Consider the following 15,313-nt stretch of genomic DNA (forward strand, 5'->3'; position numbering starts at 1 on the left):
CATCCCCCACGAGGGGCTCTTCCTAGAGGGACCTGCAGGATCTGGCTGACTACGGGATCCAGTTCTAGAATGTACTCTACACAAGGGACGAACCCAGCTCCAAGGCTGAAGATTCTAAGAGAAGTAATGACAGACAGCAAGACCTAAAGTTAAAGTAAAAAAAAAAAAAATGTTATTGCTGGGTCTACACTCTAAGTCATACCAGGGTGAGAACAAAAGTCAAACCTGAGTGCTTAAAAAGTGCTCAGACTTTTAACACTGTCAAAACAAATTAAAACCAAGATAACAAAAATACGAAAGCAATTTTTAAAAAAAGAAAAAACCCACCATAGTCCCACATTACCCTGATACAACAAACGTTTTTTGCAAACTCCACTTTTAAACCAAGACCTTTGGCAGGGACACACTATTCTATTCTGGAACCTTTTGAAAGCAAAAATCAGGTAGTGTTCCTGTTACTGGGTTCTAAATAATCCAGGCAACGAAACAAGGCAGGGGTGAGGGGGAGTTTGCTGCCCCTCTTCCCCCTTTTGCGGGCCAGGCCGTGCTTCTAACAGGGCAGCCCTCAGACACCCTACCCTGTATCCCTTCAGCAGAGGGGTTTGTGAAAACCTTATCCCCACACCACCCCTCGCCCCGCTCCAACGGGGACTGAAGCAAAACCTTAGGTGTGCAGGGCAGCGACTCCTGGGAATTTGTATTTTTAAGAGGCATCTTCTCCCAACACCCCCCAGTGGGTCTATTGCACATTTAGGTTTGAGAAGCACTGTTCCAGGGTGAAGAATTAACCCCTGGACCACATTCTTCCTGGACTTCTTGGAAGAAGGACTAAAAAGCTCATGTAGGCCAGCAAAGCAGATTCTGCTTAAAATCAGTGTAAAGGAAGCTGAAGACTTTTAAACAAATGACTGTTTAGCTTGCAAGAACAGTAATGAGTAACTTTATTTTATTCTTATGTTGGGGGAAGAAGTCTTTTCTGAGTTGTAAGAGACCCCACTATTTGTTTTTTGCAGTTTATTTGTGAATATGCTGTATAAATGACCACACACTGAAATTTTAAGGGCTAGTATGGAAGACTTGGGGGAAGAAGCCAGCAAACTGGGATGATAACTTCCTCAGCAAAACAGGGAGGGAGACGCAAGAGGGAAGAGATATGGGAACATATGTATATGTATAACTGATTCACTTTGTTATAAAGCAGAAACTAACACACCATTGTAAAGCAATTATACTCCAATAGAGATGTTAAAAACAAAACAAAACAAAAAAAACCCAGAGAGACAGACAGCAGGCTGATTATCTGCTCCTTCACTGAGCTGCTTTCTAATTCTGTCAGCTCTTTGTTTTGCTAAGACTGGCGCTCCCATACTCCTTACACAGTTATGGCTGGGGTGTGGGATCAAAACAGTGACACTGAATGGGAAGAGATGGTGGTACTCTTAATTATATAATTCACTATTTTCCTTAGGAATATTAGCAAAAACCCACTTTGTTCCAATACGAAAATTAAACACTGTAATAAACCAACTGGGTAACTTCCAAAGCCCACACTTAAATTGCTCAGGGAATTCACCTATGCTTCCCCAAAGCATTTTTTATCCTATGGGCACCAAATGGATGTATTTTCTCAAATCTGCGATGCATCTCTCCCTCACCACCACCCTGTGCTTTTTAACATCTCTGAAACTGCTGATATGATATAGTTTAATTGGAAGTATTTGCTTTAATGATACATAAAATAATAGCGTATCTAATAATCAAAGAAATCACAGATGTGATGAAATATGGTAGATGCTACCAGGATACCTTGGGAGAGCCCGTAATTAAACATCTCGGGGAGTGAACACGAGATTGACTGATCCTTAACGGGGTGAACACTTAATTCAACATGAACCCATATGCTGGTCCTACATATGTCATAACCCCACTCGGAAACTATGACAGCAGACTTGCTCCGCCATAGCCAGCCAGCTGGGCAGCATGTGAACTTGGTTCCCAAGTGGGCCCATTGTCCCTGTCAGAAACATCTGAATGAATCTCTCCTACTAAGTCACTGTGATGAAGGGCCTCTGGCAGTTGGGGCACAATTAGGTGCGCTCATTGATAGCACAGGACCCGAAAGACTGCCCCTGGAATTTATCACCTGGTCACTCTTTGCTGAGGAACACAGCTGGCCAGGGTCCTGTGGCCCATCTGAGACACTCTTACTGTCCATTGTATTTGGTAGGTTCCTCCTACTCGGAAGTTCTCCAGCAGAAGGATCTGTCAAACCATCAAAATCTCTCCCATCTGACACACCCATAAACTCTGTGAAAGAATGGTCCTCGAGGATGTTTGTGGTGTGTTCTATGGTCACCTCCCTGGGGCAGAATTCCCTGGCCGGCTGGCCATTTTTGCTGGAGCAGGCATCTTGTTCTGAACATGAGCTGGTCCTACAGCAGGTTTTGGAGTTTTTCTCAGGGATGCTTTGGGATGATGGGCTCCCTTTGGCTAAGGCACTGTTTTCCTTGAGTGGCACCATAGTTATCTTATCCTTTACCAAGCCTCTTTCTAGTTCTGTCAACTCTTTGTTTGAGGATGGTCTGAAGTCATGCACAAGTGATGCTCCGGGATGCTCACTGGAGTCTGCATCCTTTGTCTGAAGGGCCAGCTGATCTGAGCTGTCACTAGAAGGGACCACCATGTCAGACAGGGTGGCATTGGAGGCACTGTGGGAAAAGTAGCCACTGGTGATGCTGCTGGTGGTGGGGCTGCAGGACACTTCTTTCTCCAGGACCTTTGAGTTCGTCAAATCGACTTTAGAAGAAAACCACTCTCTGTTCTCCAAGCTGGCATTGTAAACGCTGAAGTCAGCAAACTCCACAGGTACGTAAGGCTGTGAACTTATCAGCTTCCGGTTAAGAGCTTCTAGATCGTTTTCCTCCTCTTCAGAGTCCTACAGAAATGAAGCAAAAGTCAGCCACGAGCTTCTTACAGCAACTGCATTGTTGAGACAGGCTGTAAACACTTTACTGTTAAAGGCATTCACCTTCACATGTTTCTAGTGTTTTTTGTTTTTGTTTTCTGAGTTTGGTTAAACCTTGTCAACTGTCCTGGACAAAGGTACATTATCCTCAGAGATCTGTGAGCATGAACGCATTACCATCCAAGATGAAAAGATTTATTTCTTCTGTGCTCACTCACTAATAATTAGAAACCTTTCCTCCCCTGGTTTAAAGGAAAGGATGGAAGGAAGTGCAGTAGACTTTTAATTAGTTCCTCATGATTAGTTTTCAGTTGGAGATGTTCTCTTTTCTAATTAAATGAGTAGAGGGACAGCCAGAGGCAGAGAAGAGCTGCTGTTTCATACGTTCTTACAATCCTCACCTTGGGGAGCAAAGTGCAGATAAACACGATGATTTGCAAAACGTTTCTGAGCTATTTTATGGGGAGGGAGGGCCGTAAATAAAGATTCCCCAATGGCAAAAGGGAAAAGAACGCGATTTCAACATCCATTCTCAGTATTACACTAAATATTGTAAGTCTGTAAAATACTGAATTAATCTGACAATTACTATTTTCTAGCATTTTTGAGAAGCATGGAAGAGGATTTGACTAGAAAGTGAGGAAGATAGTGAGAGTTAAATGAAAATCTCTTTTGTCAAATAGCTTTAGGATTCTGTTTATAAAGATTGGTAAATATGCAAGAGTGGCTGTTATCATCTTCCAATCTCTCTCCCTGAGTGCATGATTCTTTTAAATTTGGTGGAAAACAATATAAAACACATGGGCATTTTATTTTCAAATAAAAATAAATGATATTACTATCTAGTCATTTCTAATTAACCTCATATACATCTGATGACATTGCAACTATTCCTTTTCTCTTTTAAAACCTGACTTTCATTCAACAATATTCATCAAGCATCCTCTACATGCCAGTCATTGTCCTAAGAACTGGGAATACCAATGCTGAGCAAAGACAGGCATGGTCCCTACCCTTGGGGAGTTACGACTGTGGTCCTTGCTCGAAGGATAACCCTGGACACTGCTGGGTGGATGAAATTTCCATCAGTATAACAACAGAGTAACTGTAAAGACCTGGAACCAAAACATTAACGTTACTCATTTCGAGAGAGAGAGAGAGAAAAAGAGAGAGAAGAGGTGAGAAAGAAAGAAGGATTGGGGAGGGTGAGGAAAAGCACGCTCCACGGATAGAGCAGATGGGAGTTTACGAATGAACATAAATTTCATTTGCTGAATTTTACAGCAATATTTTCTTTTCTATCTCATAAGATGCTAAATACCTAAAAAATAGCTTAATACTCTTTTTAGATTTTAAAATAGCTTGAATATAAATTAGTTAAAAGCAACAGTAGTCTTAATTCCTTGTCTATTAATTAAAGGTGACTATCAAATATCAGTGATAAAATTCCAGAAATCAGCAAAACAAAATTTTTGGCAACACTAACCTCTCTGTCTTATCTTTAGCTGTATTCTAATTAAATAGCACTGTTAAAAAGGGGGTGGGGTAGAGAGATCTCTCCCTAATGTTGAGAGGAAACGTTTAGTAAAGGAGCAAAAATTGGACAGAACTGTCGGAATCAGTAACCTGCGCTATATTTTCTAGATTCTCTACCTGACTTGTTTAGACTCAAAATTGGATTTCAGGTGTTTGTTTCTCTTATATTTCCTTCTAATTTAAGCTGGCAAAGAAACATAATCCCCAAGCCCAAGAGTCTCTGATGCAATTAATTACTAAAAAGTTAGCTGTTGCAAGGAAAACCAAATTTGAAGATGAGAATTTATAATTTGGGGCCTCCTTTTATGCCTGAAGTTACTTCTTCCTAACACTGAGGACAGGTCTGTCATCCTAAAATACAACTTTGCTGAGTGAAATGTTCAAGCATGAGTTTAATGTGTAGAAATAGGTATACACTAAAGGATTAGAATGACCTTAGTAAAACTGAAGAGTCTACAAAAACAAATAGGGATCAGTACCTAGTTATGCACTTGGGGTGGGGTTAAGGTTAGGGCAGTGACCGAAAGAGAAAGGCTAAAGGAGTGGGGACAACTAGTTCCAGAAGAAAGAAAACTGAGTAGAGATGAATCATGTTCCAACATGTAAACGGAGATGGAAAGTTTATGAAGTTATGCCTTCCAAGGAGAAAAGAGGACTTACTTGGCTTAAATTGCATTTTAAGGGAATTTGGTTAGATTTTTTTGGGGGGGATGGGGGGAGACAGTATCGCTTGGTTCTGTACCTTTTATTTATTATTATTTAAAAAAATTTTTTTTTCTAAAAATAAATTTATTTATTTATTTATTTTTGGCTGTGTTGGGTCTTCATTGCTGCACATGGCGAGCGGGGGCTACTCTTTGTTGCGGTGCGTGGTCTTCTCACTGCAGTGGCTTCTCTTGTTGCAGAGCACGGGCTCTAGGGCTTCAGTAGTTGTGGCTCGCAGGCTCTAGAGCACAGGCTCAGTAGTTGTGGCGCACGGGCTTAGTTGCTCCACGGCATGTGGGATCTTCCTGGACCAGGACTTGAACCCGTGTCCCCTGCACTGGCAGGTGGATTCTCAACCACTGCGCCACCAGGGAAGCCCCATTTTATTTATTTTTTAATTGAAGTGTAGTTGATTTACAACGTTCTGTTAGTTTCTGTTGTACAGCAAAGTGATTCAGTTATACAGTATATACTCTTTTTCAGATTCTTTTCCACTATAGGTTATCCCAAGGTATTGAATATAGTTCCCTGTGCTATACAGTAGGACCTTGCTGTTTATCTATTTTATATATTAGATAAACATTTTATACCAGAAACATTATTTATCATTTTACTTTAAAGGAGACTAAACTAAGAACCTTCCTACTGTGTCTTAAGGACAAAAAGAATGAAAACTCTTCCTAAAAGTGGGACATGGAGTCAAGTTCTCAAGCTTCTCTACAGCTACAATATTCATGATTTGATTTTTGAGATTTAGTTTATGCAGCTGATATTTACCTATAGTCAAAACACCTTGATTTTAAGAAGGAATCAAAACCCACATTAAAACAGTGACCTTCTGGACTCCCCTGGTGGCGCAGTGGTTAAGAGTCCTCCTGCCAATGCAGGGGACACGGGTTCAAGCCCTGGTCTGGGAAGATCCCACATGCTGCAGAGCAACTAAGCCCGTGAGCCACAACTGCTGAGCCTGTGCTCTAGAGCCCGCGAGCCACAACTACTGAGCCCGCGAGCCACAACTACTGAGCCCGCAAGCCACAACTACTGAAGCCCACGCGCCTAGAGCCCGTGCTCTGCAACAAGAAAAGCCACCGCAATGAGAAGCCCACACTCCGCAACGAAGAGTAGCCCCCGCTCACCACAACTAGAGAAAGCCCGTGCACAGCAATGCAGACCCAACGCAGCCAAAAATAAAATAAATAAATTTTTTAAAAATTAAAAATACCCAAAAAAACAGTGACCTTCTGAGTGACTTTCACCTGATTAAAGTCATTTTCACTCCCACTCTAATCAGTTGTCCCTCAGAGAGACGGTCTGTTTTCAAAAAGACTCCATCAGCCAAGGGTCTCCAGTACTTCTGTCCATGGTACTAAGGGGAGGGCAGCCCCTTTTTAGAAACAGCAGCAGCAGGTAATGAAACTGCACTATCTTTGGGAGCCTCTGGAGTCAGCCCAATTCTGCCAAGGGATGGGGTTTTTGTTCTGATGCTCTCGTTAAGTGTGAGACCTTGGGCAAATCACTCAACAAGTCTCGTGTTTCCTCTTCTGTAAAACGAGAGACAAAAACCATATGCTGTCTATGCAAGACCCAAGAGAGGGAGAACTGACTTTCTTTCTGCTCTTCTGTCTGCATCATGACTTAAAAAGAGAGACTCCAAAGGCATACTGTTGCTTTTATCTTATTCACAGAAGACACAAAGTGTATTTATCTATCTTCCCAAATTGATGAGACAACAAAGGAAAAAAAAAAAGACTCTTTTCAGACATCTGCCGCAGAGCTACATGAGAATAGATGTGTGTAGTTTTAAGCCCCCCCCCCCAAAAAAAAGTTAAGCACAGCTATATTTACTGTATTTTATGTGAAACGATAGGTTTCTTTGGTAACTAGATGGGCTGCAAAATAAAAGGAACAATGTCCCAATATCACTTCTCAAAAATGATTGCAAACGCCTTTGATCAGACTGAACCATTGATTCGCCCTCTAAGTTTCCAAGAGTGGAAAAGGAAAGAAAGTGAATAGGGAACACAGGAATAAAGCAGTTTATACCCATTTGTAAGAAGAGAAATAAAATGAAATCTTCCAAAAGAGAGACTAGAACCTCAGATCAAGCAAGTAATATTCTTATAATCTACCAAAACATCCTGGAAAAGCTGCTATCTGCAATAAATCAGACAGTTCAATAGTTTCAGAGATGAAGAGTGTGCAGTGCACTAGATTTCTACGGAGAGTAGAGGCAGGTCTCTCAAGTAAGATCGCAGCAGGAAAAATGGTTCCATCAAACCCTGCTTAGTGGGTTTCATGTTGTGTCTGATCACACAGAATCTAACTGCTGCTCAAAACTTCCTGGGTTTTTCCAAGAGAATCTGGTTCCATTCTACCCTCTGCTAGCTAAAAGTCGTGAGATGGGTTTTATTTTAAAATAATAAAAGGAAAGTAAAGAAAATAACTATAATGCAAATTGTGAACAGTGAGACTAGCTGCTGGGCAGCCCCAGAAGGGCCATCCAGCAGTCCCTTGACGGTGTGCTCTAGCAAAAGGTACTGTTAAAATAGGTTAAAATTTAGTGCCCGTGCAACATAGTGATGGGTACCACGTCAATAAACAGACAGAACCAACCAGCCAGAGAATGGAAGGGGTAATAGATTAGCCACCTGGCCTTTTTAGCCCATGCCGAAGCCTTTATTAATTAAGCAGGGGGAGGTCACGTATGTGACTGCAGAGCTCACTAAGATTGGGGGTGGTGAGGGGCAGCTGTTGGCATGTAGGCTCTTCTCCAGCAGGGATTGGGGGGCGAGGGGGACTTTGGGAGAGAAGGACAGGGAGGACACAGAGACAGTGTGGGCGAGATGATGACTTTCCTTCTTTCCTCCATGGACAGGAAGACTGAGAAGGTCATTTCTTAAGATCCCCTAGTGCTCCAAGCATGCAGGAGCCTGGCCAGCTACATGTCCGGGTCAAGTTCTAGTCAGCTTCACACAGAGTGCATTTGCAGCATATTCTAGAACCTAGAGGTTAAAAGACCTCATGCTGATGACCCTTTGGAATGAGTCTGACATGGTGCAGCTGGGAAAGGAAAGGGCCCACACTCTGCCCACAGAGCAGACTGCATGCGGGTGTGAACACCAAGCAGCCCACTTCAGCTCCAAGCTGCACCCAAAGCGTAGGAAACCACAGGAGAGGGAAAGCGTAGGAAAGCACAGGAGAGGGAAAGCGTAGGAAAGCACAGGAGAGGGAAAGCTGAGACACAGAATCAGAGAGTTCTTTCCAGGCATGAGAATACACACTTGCATTTTTGAACTGAGGTATCGCTTATGATCCCAAGTGCCTGGTACATAGTGTTTTAAAAACTCTCCAATTTGAAATGTGAAAACCCAGTGCTAGGGAATGAGGTTTTTCAGGTAGAGTTTCAACCTACCAGTGGTAAAATACAGGTAAGCCCTCCTGAAAGCAGGACTGACACCGAGGGAGCTGGAATCTAGTTTGCCAGCAAATTAAAAGAGGCTACCTGAGAGGTACAGATGATGAAGATGGGCAGTGATGGATGGTGGAGAGGCTACAAACTACAGGGTAATCTTGACAATAGCATCAGGCAACACAAAAAAGCTCTCAAACACCCACAGCTAAACGAAAGAATACTTACTCCAAGTAAGTGCAATTCCTCTATGTAGATTAACTTCAGAATCTGGGCAATATGCACAGGCTCATTAGAAAGATTCATTATTAGTTAAAGTGATCTCTGTGTTACGCTTTTTAAAGATAAGAATCATTAAAAGTGGCTTTTTCCTTTACACTAAGCAAAATAATAGTAAGTAAATAAATAGAAGGAACACTTAGAAAAATCACAGGTCACGGCCACAACCATGCAAAATTTCATTACCGATGATCACGTGTTTTAAAAAAAAAAGCCAAGACTCAATACAGATCTTAATTTCTTAAGTATTTGGATGACTGTCTGTGAAAGGGCCTTAAACCCACCACCAGGCAATATGACAGAAATGGTTCCAGGACTTACAATCTTCTTCCCACGTTTGCTATTGTGTTCTACAGGCATGCTGCTGCCATTGCTTCCCGAGGGCACAATGCAGCCAGGGTTATGTGCCTGAGGTGGAGACATGCTCTGCAAAGGTTAAGACACACAGATGCATCACACACAGAAGACAACGACGGCCGACATACACGTTAAGTACGTGCACGTTAGAAAAGCAATGCAAACACTTGTATTACATGTGAGTAGTGCAGCCAACAACTGTGCAGGCTTGAGTCAAACTACTGATGAAATCTGACAAGACTACACAAATTCTATGGCAAATAGCATAACCAAATTTATCAAATAAAAAAAAATGCCTTTCATATTTTCAAAACACCTAGGAGACATCTCTTTCTCACTTGAAATAAATACTCTGAAAAAAGCCATAAACACAAAGAAAACAACAGCAGTAACAACAAACAAAACACTCTACCGTGACCCTGTGTGCTTGAGAAAGAGATGTTTACTCCAGAACAGGAACCATGGAGTGATAGCCCACACATGTCAACACGTGGCATCTGACTTTGTTAATGCACAGCGTTCCTTCTCCACAGGCATAACACGTCCATTCTATTGTACATGGTACAGACAAGTCAAGCATTTACCTCCTGGCTTAGAAGAGGCCTTGCTTCAAGCGCCATCCTTTTCTTATGCTCTTCTTTTACAGGCATTAAGGGCTTGAAAAACTTTGGTGGCTGAGGTGAGAATGCTTTAAAAGGGCTGACTGTTAAGGCATGAGGATTCTCTGACGTACAACCTGGGGAAGACAAAAGGCATGGGTTGACGGGCACAGGGCACCAACACACAAGAAGCGAGGCAGTGACCAAGCCAGAGGAATATCTGGCGTAACAAAGAGATTAGTATGTGAGTACAGTTGACCCTTGAACATCTCAGGTTTGAACTGCGTGGGTCCACTTATATGCTGTTCATGCTATGCTTTCTGAATGAAATGCTCTCTCTGCTTTTCCTTTTTTTCAATAAATCTACAGTCGGCACTCCATAGTCTCGGGGTGTTTTGGTATACACGGGGGCTCCTGGAACCAGTCCCCCGTGGATCCTCAGAGATGACTGTACTTGGCTGAGCATAAAACGGAGGTAGGCAAAAATGCAGATGTATCTACAAAGTTACAAAGAGTCATCAAAGGGCTGGACAGCAGCAAAGAAATCAGAAACCAAATTTTCTACCTTCTTTTCAAGATCCAGCTTAAGCATTACTTAACAGACCAATTTCAACTCATGCTGATTTTCTTTTTTTAAAAACTTTTTATTTATTAGTTTGTTTATTTATTTATGGCTGCGTTGGGTCTTTGTTGCTGCGTGTGGGCTTTCTCTAGTTGCGGCGAGCGGGGGCTTCTCTTGTTGCAGAGCACGGGCTCTAGGCACATGGGCTTCAGTAGTTGTGGCATGCAGGCTCATCAGTTGTGGCTCACGGGCTCTAGAGCACAGGCTCAGTAGTTGTGGCGCATGGGCTTAGCTGCTCTGCGGCATGTGGGATCTTCCCGGACCAGGGCTCGAACCCGTGTCCTCTGCACTGGCAGGCGGATTCCCAACCACTGCGCCACCAGGGAAGCCCCCATGCTGATTCTCTATCTCTCTGAATTCTCAGAGCCCTTATAAACTATACATGCATTCTGGCATTTTATCATTTCCTAACTTATTATTTTCTATGTACATGTCCACAGTTGGATTTTAAGATCTCGGCATCTGTCACTGCATACAGCAAGGACAGGCTCAATACATACCCAGTGAGTGAGCACTGTGTAAGTCTTCTTGCAAGTCACTTTTCCCTCAAGCCACCCTGCTCCATATGACTAAGAAGGACGATTCTTCTTTCTTGCTTTTACTCATTTCTTACCTTTTTGGGCTTCTCTTTCTCCTTCTATATTTTCTCCTCAATTCACTGGTACAATGGCACACAGTAGGTAAAATATAAGGGATAAGTAAGGTAACAGAGCCGATTTACATATCCTAAGAATGCTGTTCCCTTCAGGGCATTGGGAGATTATATATTATATTTAGGTAATAATGTTGTCATCAAATTCATTTCTGGTATCAGTTTTGAAATTTCCTTAGGGACCAGAGACATGTTCTCCTAAAATATACTTTGATTCCAGCACAAAAACATGACGGAGGTGGATATTCTTTTGGTAAAGAATGAAATCTAACCATAACGTAATAAGATATGTGTGTCTCAAAACTGACTTCAAAATCAGGAAATGATACATGAAATGTGATTTGAAAATTACAAGTGTTGCACAAAAAGCCTATTATTAATTGGATGATATAATGTATACAAAGCGAAACAAAAAAGTGAACAGGATATGTTCTATTCAAGAAGACAGTTTTGGATCATCTAGCAAACTAGAATTTCAGTTTCCTACCATATTATATGTCATCTATAAAAAAATTTCCCCCCATGCCTTTCCTAAGAAATTATAAAGAAATAACACGGAAAAAATCTCACTACTACCTTCTTTACTCCTTCGAGGTGAATCCCTGGGCAAAGTTCCATAACACGATACATCCTGGTAACTGGGGCTGTAGTCAGACATGTCTAACTGGTTCTCTGGCCAACCCTACAAGGTAGAAACATGGGTTAACCGTAATTAAGTCCCTCTAAAATGAGAAATGGGGACTTCCCTGGTGGTCCAGTGGTTAAGACTCTGCACTCCCAATGCAGGGGATACAGGTTTGATGCCTGGTCAGGGAACTAAGATCCCATGTGCCAGGCAGTGCACCAAAAAGAGAGAGAGAGAGAGAGAGAGAGAGAGAGAGAAATGAAGCCTGATTTGAGGGTTGTTTTCTATTTTTTAATGGCAGTATGTGCTCTTCATTCATTTTTATTATTAAATAGATCTAACATGTAGAAAAGTACTGAACAATATGACAAGTGCTATCATACCCAAGATATACCTGGAGTGAATAAATAATTTAAAGACCAAACAACAACACTTTTGAGAGTAAAACAGTTCCACCGATATTTTTCCTGGGTAGTAGGCATAAGCTTGAACTTCCCCAGGCAAACCTGGTGGTACGATTACTCTACATATACTTGAGATTTAAAAGTTTCAAGCTGGCATAAGATATTGGTATAGTAAAGGGAGAAACCTCCTCCTTTATATCATATAAACTTAGTTAATCCTACTCCAACTTCTCAGGAGATGTCTATCTCCAAGGACAAGATTTTAAACTTCTTGAAGACATAATCTGTGTTTATACTTTTTGAATCATCTACTGTCCCTAGAATAGTAATTTACATACAATATATGTTAAAGAAATATTTGAATATGAGAACACTGTAAAATGTCCTTAATTTCAAGGTCCTAATTTTCTGCATTTGAAATAATTTTGATTTTGCTGTGGTGGATGTAATACCTTCTTAGGTCATTTAGAGTTAGACCCATAAACACACAGATATTTATTCAATTATGTGTCATATGATCCTGATATGAAAGGTGTCATGCTAAGTAACAATGTAACACTCAGAGTGCACAGCAATTTCACATCCAGTATTTGAACTTGGAAATGGACATGTAGAGACAATGATCTGCATCAGGTTAAGGTGGGAAGTCCAGAGATCTTAAAAACACCAATATATCCTAACTTTCCAGACTCAGATTCTACTAATAACCTGGCCATGCCCACGGGTACACACCTTATCATCATCGTCAAAGCCAGAAAGGTCTGGTCGACTAGAAGAGACCTGTAAGGGATGAATGGTTTTATCAATGTGGTTTATATATTTAACGTAACTAACTAAATAAAATATCACACATACAGTTGAAGGCTGTTATGACCTTCTCCTTCCCTCTTTCTTTCTTCTAATATTTATTATTTCCTTATGTATTTGAATTTATTATAATTCTGCTCTAATATTTATCATTACCCTCTTTAAAAATATTCTGATTTTCTTTTTCTAACTTAAAATATTTTTATCCATAAATATTTCTTTATGAATCTCTAAAAGATAAGAAATTCCTACGCCCTTTTTAAAACCATAATACCATTATCACATCTTAAAAAAATTAAGTGATTCCTAAATAGCATCAGATGTCCCATTAGTGGTCAAATGTCTATAAACATTATCACAGTTAATTTTGAATCAGGATCAAGATAGTTAATATACTGCAACTGGATGATATATCTTGTAAGTCATTTTTAATTTACGAGCTTTCCCTTTTCTCTAGATCATTTTTTTCCTGTAACGTTTCCCACAGTCTGGATTTTGTTAAATGAATCCCTGTGGTATCACTTAACATTTTCCTCTGTCCCCTGTAAATATTAGTAGTTAGATCTACAGTCTTGACCACACTTAGGTTCAATTTTTTTGGAGGGGTAGAATACTTCATAGGTGGTGTTTCCTTACTTTTAAAAATATATGTTTTCCTCATTATTTTTAATATAATTAATATTTTAATAACATTTATAATATAAGATCTATAAATTTCCTAACAATAGCTCTAGCTCTTTCATTTTCTCTACCATCTAGTATTCTGCAGTATAAATGGAATAACAGGAAACTTAGGGCCAAGGATTTCCCTCTAAGTACCACTTTAACTGCATCCCTCAACTGTTGATATATGTACCATTTTTTATTATCATTCAGTTCTAAATACATCCTAATTTCCATTATGATCTCTTCTTTGACGCCTAAATTAATTAGAAGACTTTTTTCAATTTACAACTATATAAGTCTCCTATTATCAATTTTAAGAACTGAACTGTGGTCAGAAGTAATCTGCATGAAAGTGATTGTAGGGATTTGCTTTTCGGACTACTGTTAAGACAGCTTTCATAAGCGTTTACTGTGTGTTTAATCATTATCTGACAATTCTTGAGAATGGGAAGGCAAGTAACAGTTTTCCTTGAGAGGATCTGACTTTCTGCTGCTCCTGGGAAGAGGCTACTTTGCAGTGGTCCGCGTACTGCTCTGTCCTTTCTTCCCATGACAACGCTCCCCTCCAGTGGACGTAGCTTCTGTCAGTTGGATTTCCTCTATGGAATGGTTGAGGAAGGTAATCAAAATAAAGACCAGGCGCTATGGAAGGGTCTCTACGGAGGAGTCTGGTGCCCTATCACCCTGATGGGCAGCACAGTAAGATCCACTGGGGCAGCTAGAAGGGGGTATGTAGACAGGCTCAAGAGCAGCACTCAGCAGCTCTGCCAGCAGGTTTCTACCTGACTCGACCATCCCTAAACCAACTACATTCTATTTACATCTCAAAAAACGTCTTTCAAGGACATAACTTTATGGAGAGAAATTTGCAAGATTCCACTAAGAGCCCAGGCACGTGACACGTAAGGGCTCTCTGGAAGCTTCGCTAGAAAAGAGGAGTGGGCCTGGCACCTTGGGATGCCCACACTGGTGCCGAATGTTCTATCCCCACCTGTAAACCCCGACCGGAGGTCCCCTGACTTGCTGCACCCCAAACCCTGAGATGCGTCACGCGGGCGGCAGCCCCTCGCGGGTGAGCTCACATTATGAACATTTGGTGTGCTGAGGCTTCGCCGCAGGTGCCGAGCTTTGGTGGAAAGCGCTTCTTTGACCGTGACTGCCTGCAAATTTGAAAAGGACATTTATTTTTCTTCCTCTGATGACAAAAGTAATATATGTTTATTGTGGAGGATTTAGAAAGTATAGAAATAAAGATCGTTTCAATCCTGCACTCCCTCTCCCCCCATATTTACAAAACTGTAATTGTATTGTATCTTTTTTTTTTTTTTTTTTTTGCTTAATTTATCAAAAGCATTCCTCATAACTAAAACCAGGAAAACTGCAGAACTAAAGACATTTATGGTGTGGACTTTTATATAGGTGGGCAGAGAAAACATGGATGAAATACCACTAACTATATATCTCACTTGGGAAATTACAATCAACTTTTATGCTGCTTGTGTTTCACTCGTGCAGCAGTTTAGGTGGGACTAAAGGAAGATTCTTCTGACAAACGCCAATCTTAGTCCTCTTGTTGTTCAAAGCACACTTTCCATTAACTTCAGCTACTGCCTCGACTGAATGACATCTCCTGTGCAGTTCCACTACCTAGTGGATTATTTTCACCTGAATATCCTGCTTTTGCCAC

The 15,313-nt window shown here is 41.0% G+C and overlaps 1 protein-coding gene across 1 annotated transcript in view; it reads right to left on the reverse strand.

Annotated features, from left to right (window-relative positions):
* Positions 1–294: 294 nt before the first annotated feature.
* Positions 295–15,313, reverse strand: part of KIF13A (kinesin family member 13A) — a 217,866-nt gene continuing 202,847 nt past the window's right edge. Inside the window, 7 exon segments of the mRNA XM_067752073.1 lie at positions 295–2,136; positions 2,138–2,935; positions 9,216–9,320; positions 9,836–9,987; positions 11,701–11,806; positions 12,886–12,933; positions 14,709–14,782. Of these exon segments, the coding sequence (XP_067608174.1) occupies positions 2,098–2,136; positions 2,138–2,935; positions 9,216–9,320; positions 9,836–9,987; positions 11,701–11,806; positions 12,886–12,933; positions 14,709–14,782 (1,322 nt within the window). The 3' untranslated portion in view covers positions 295–2,097.

This window comes from Pseudorca crassidens, chromosome 10, assembly GCF_039906515.1.
Source record: "Pseudorca crassidens isolate mPseCra1 chromosome 10, mPseCra1.hap1, whole genome shotgun sequence".
Classification (NCBI taxonomy): domain Eukaryota; kingdom Metazoa; phylum Chordata; class Mammalia; order Artiodactyla; family Delphinidae; genus Pseudorca; species Pseudorca crassidens.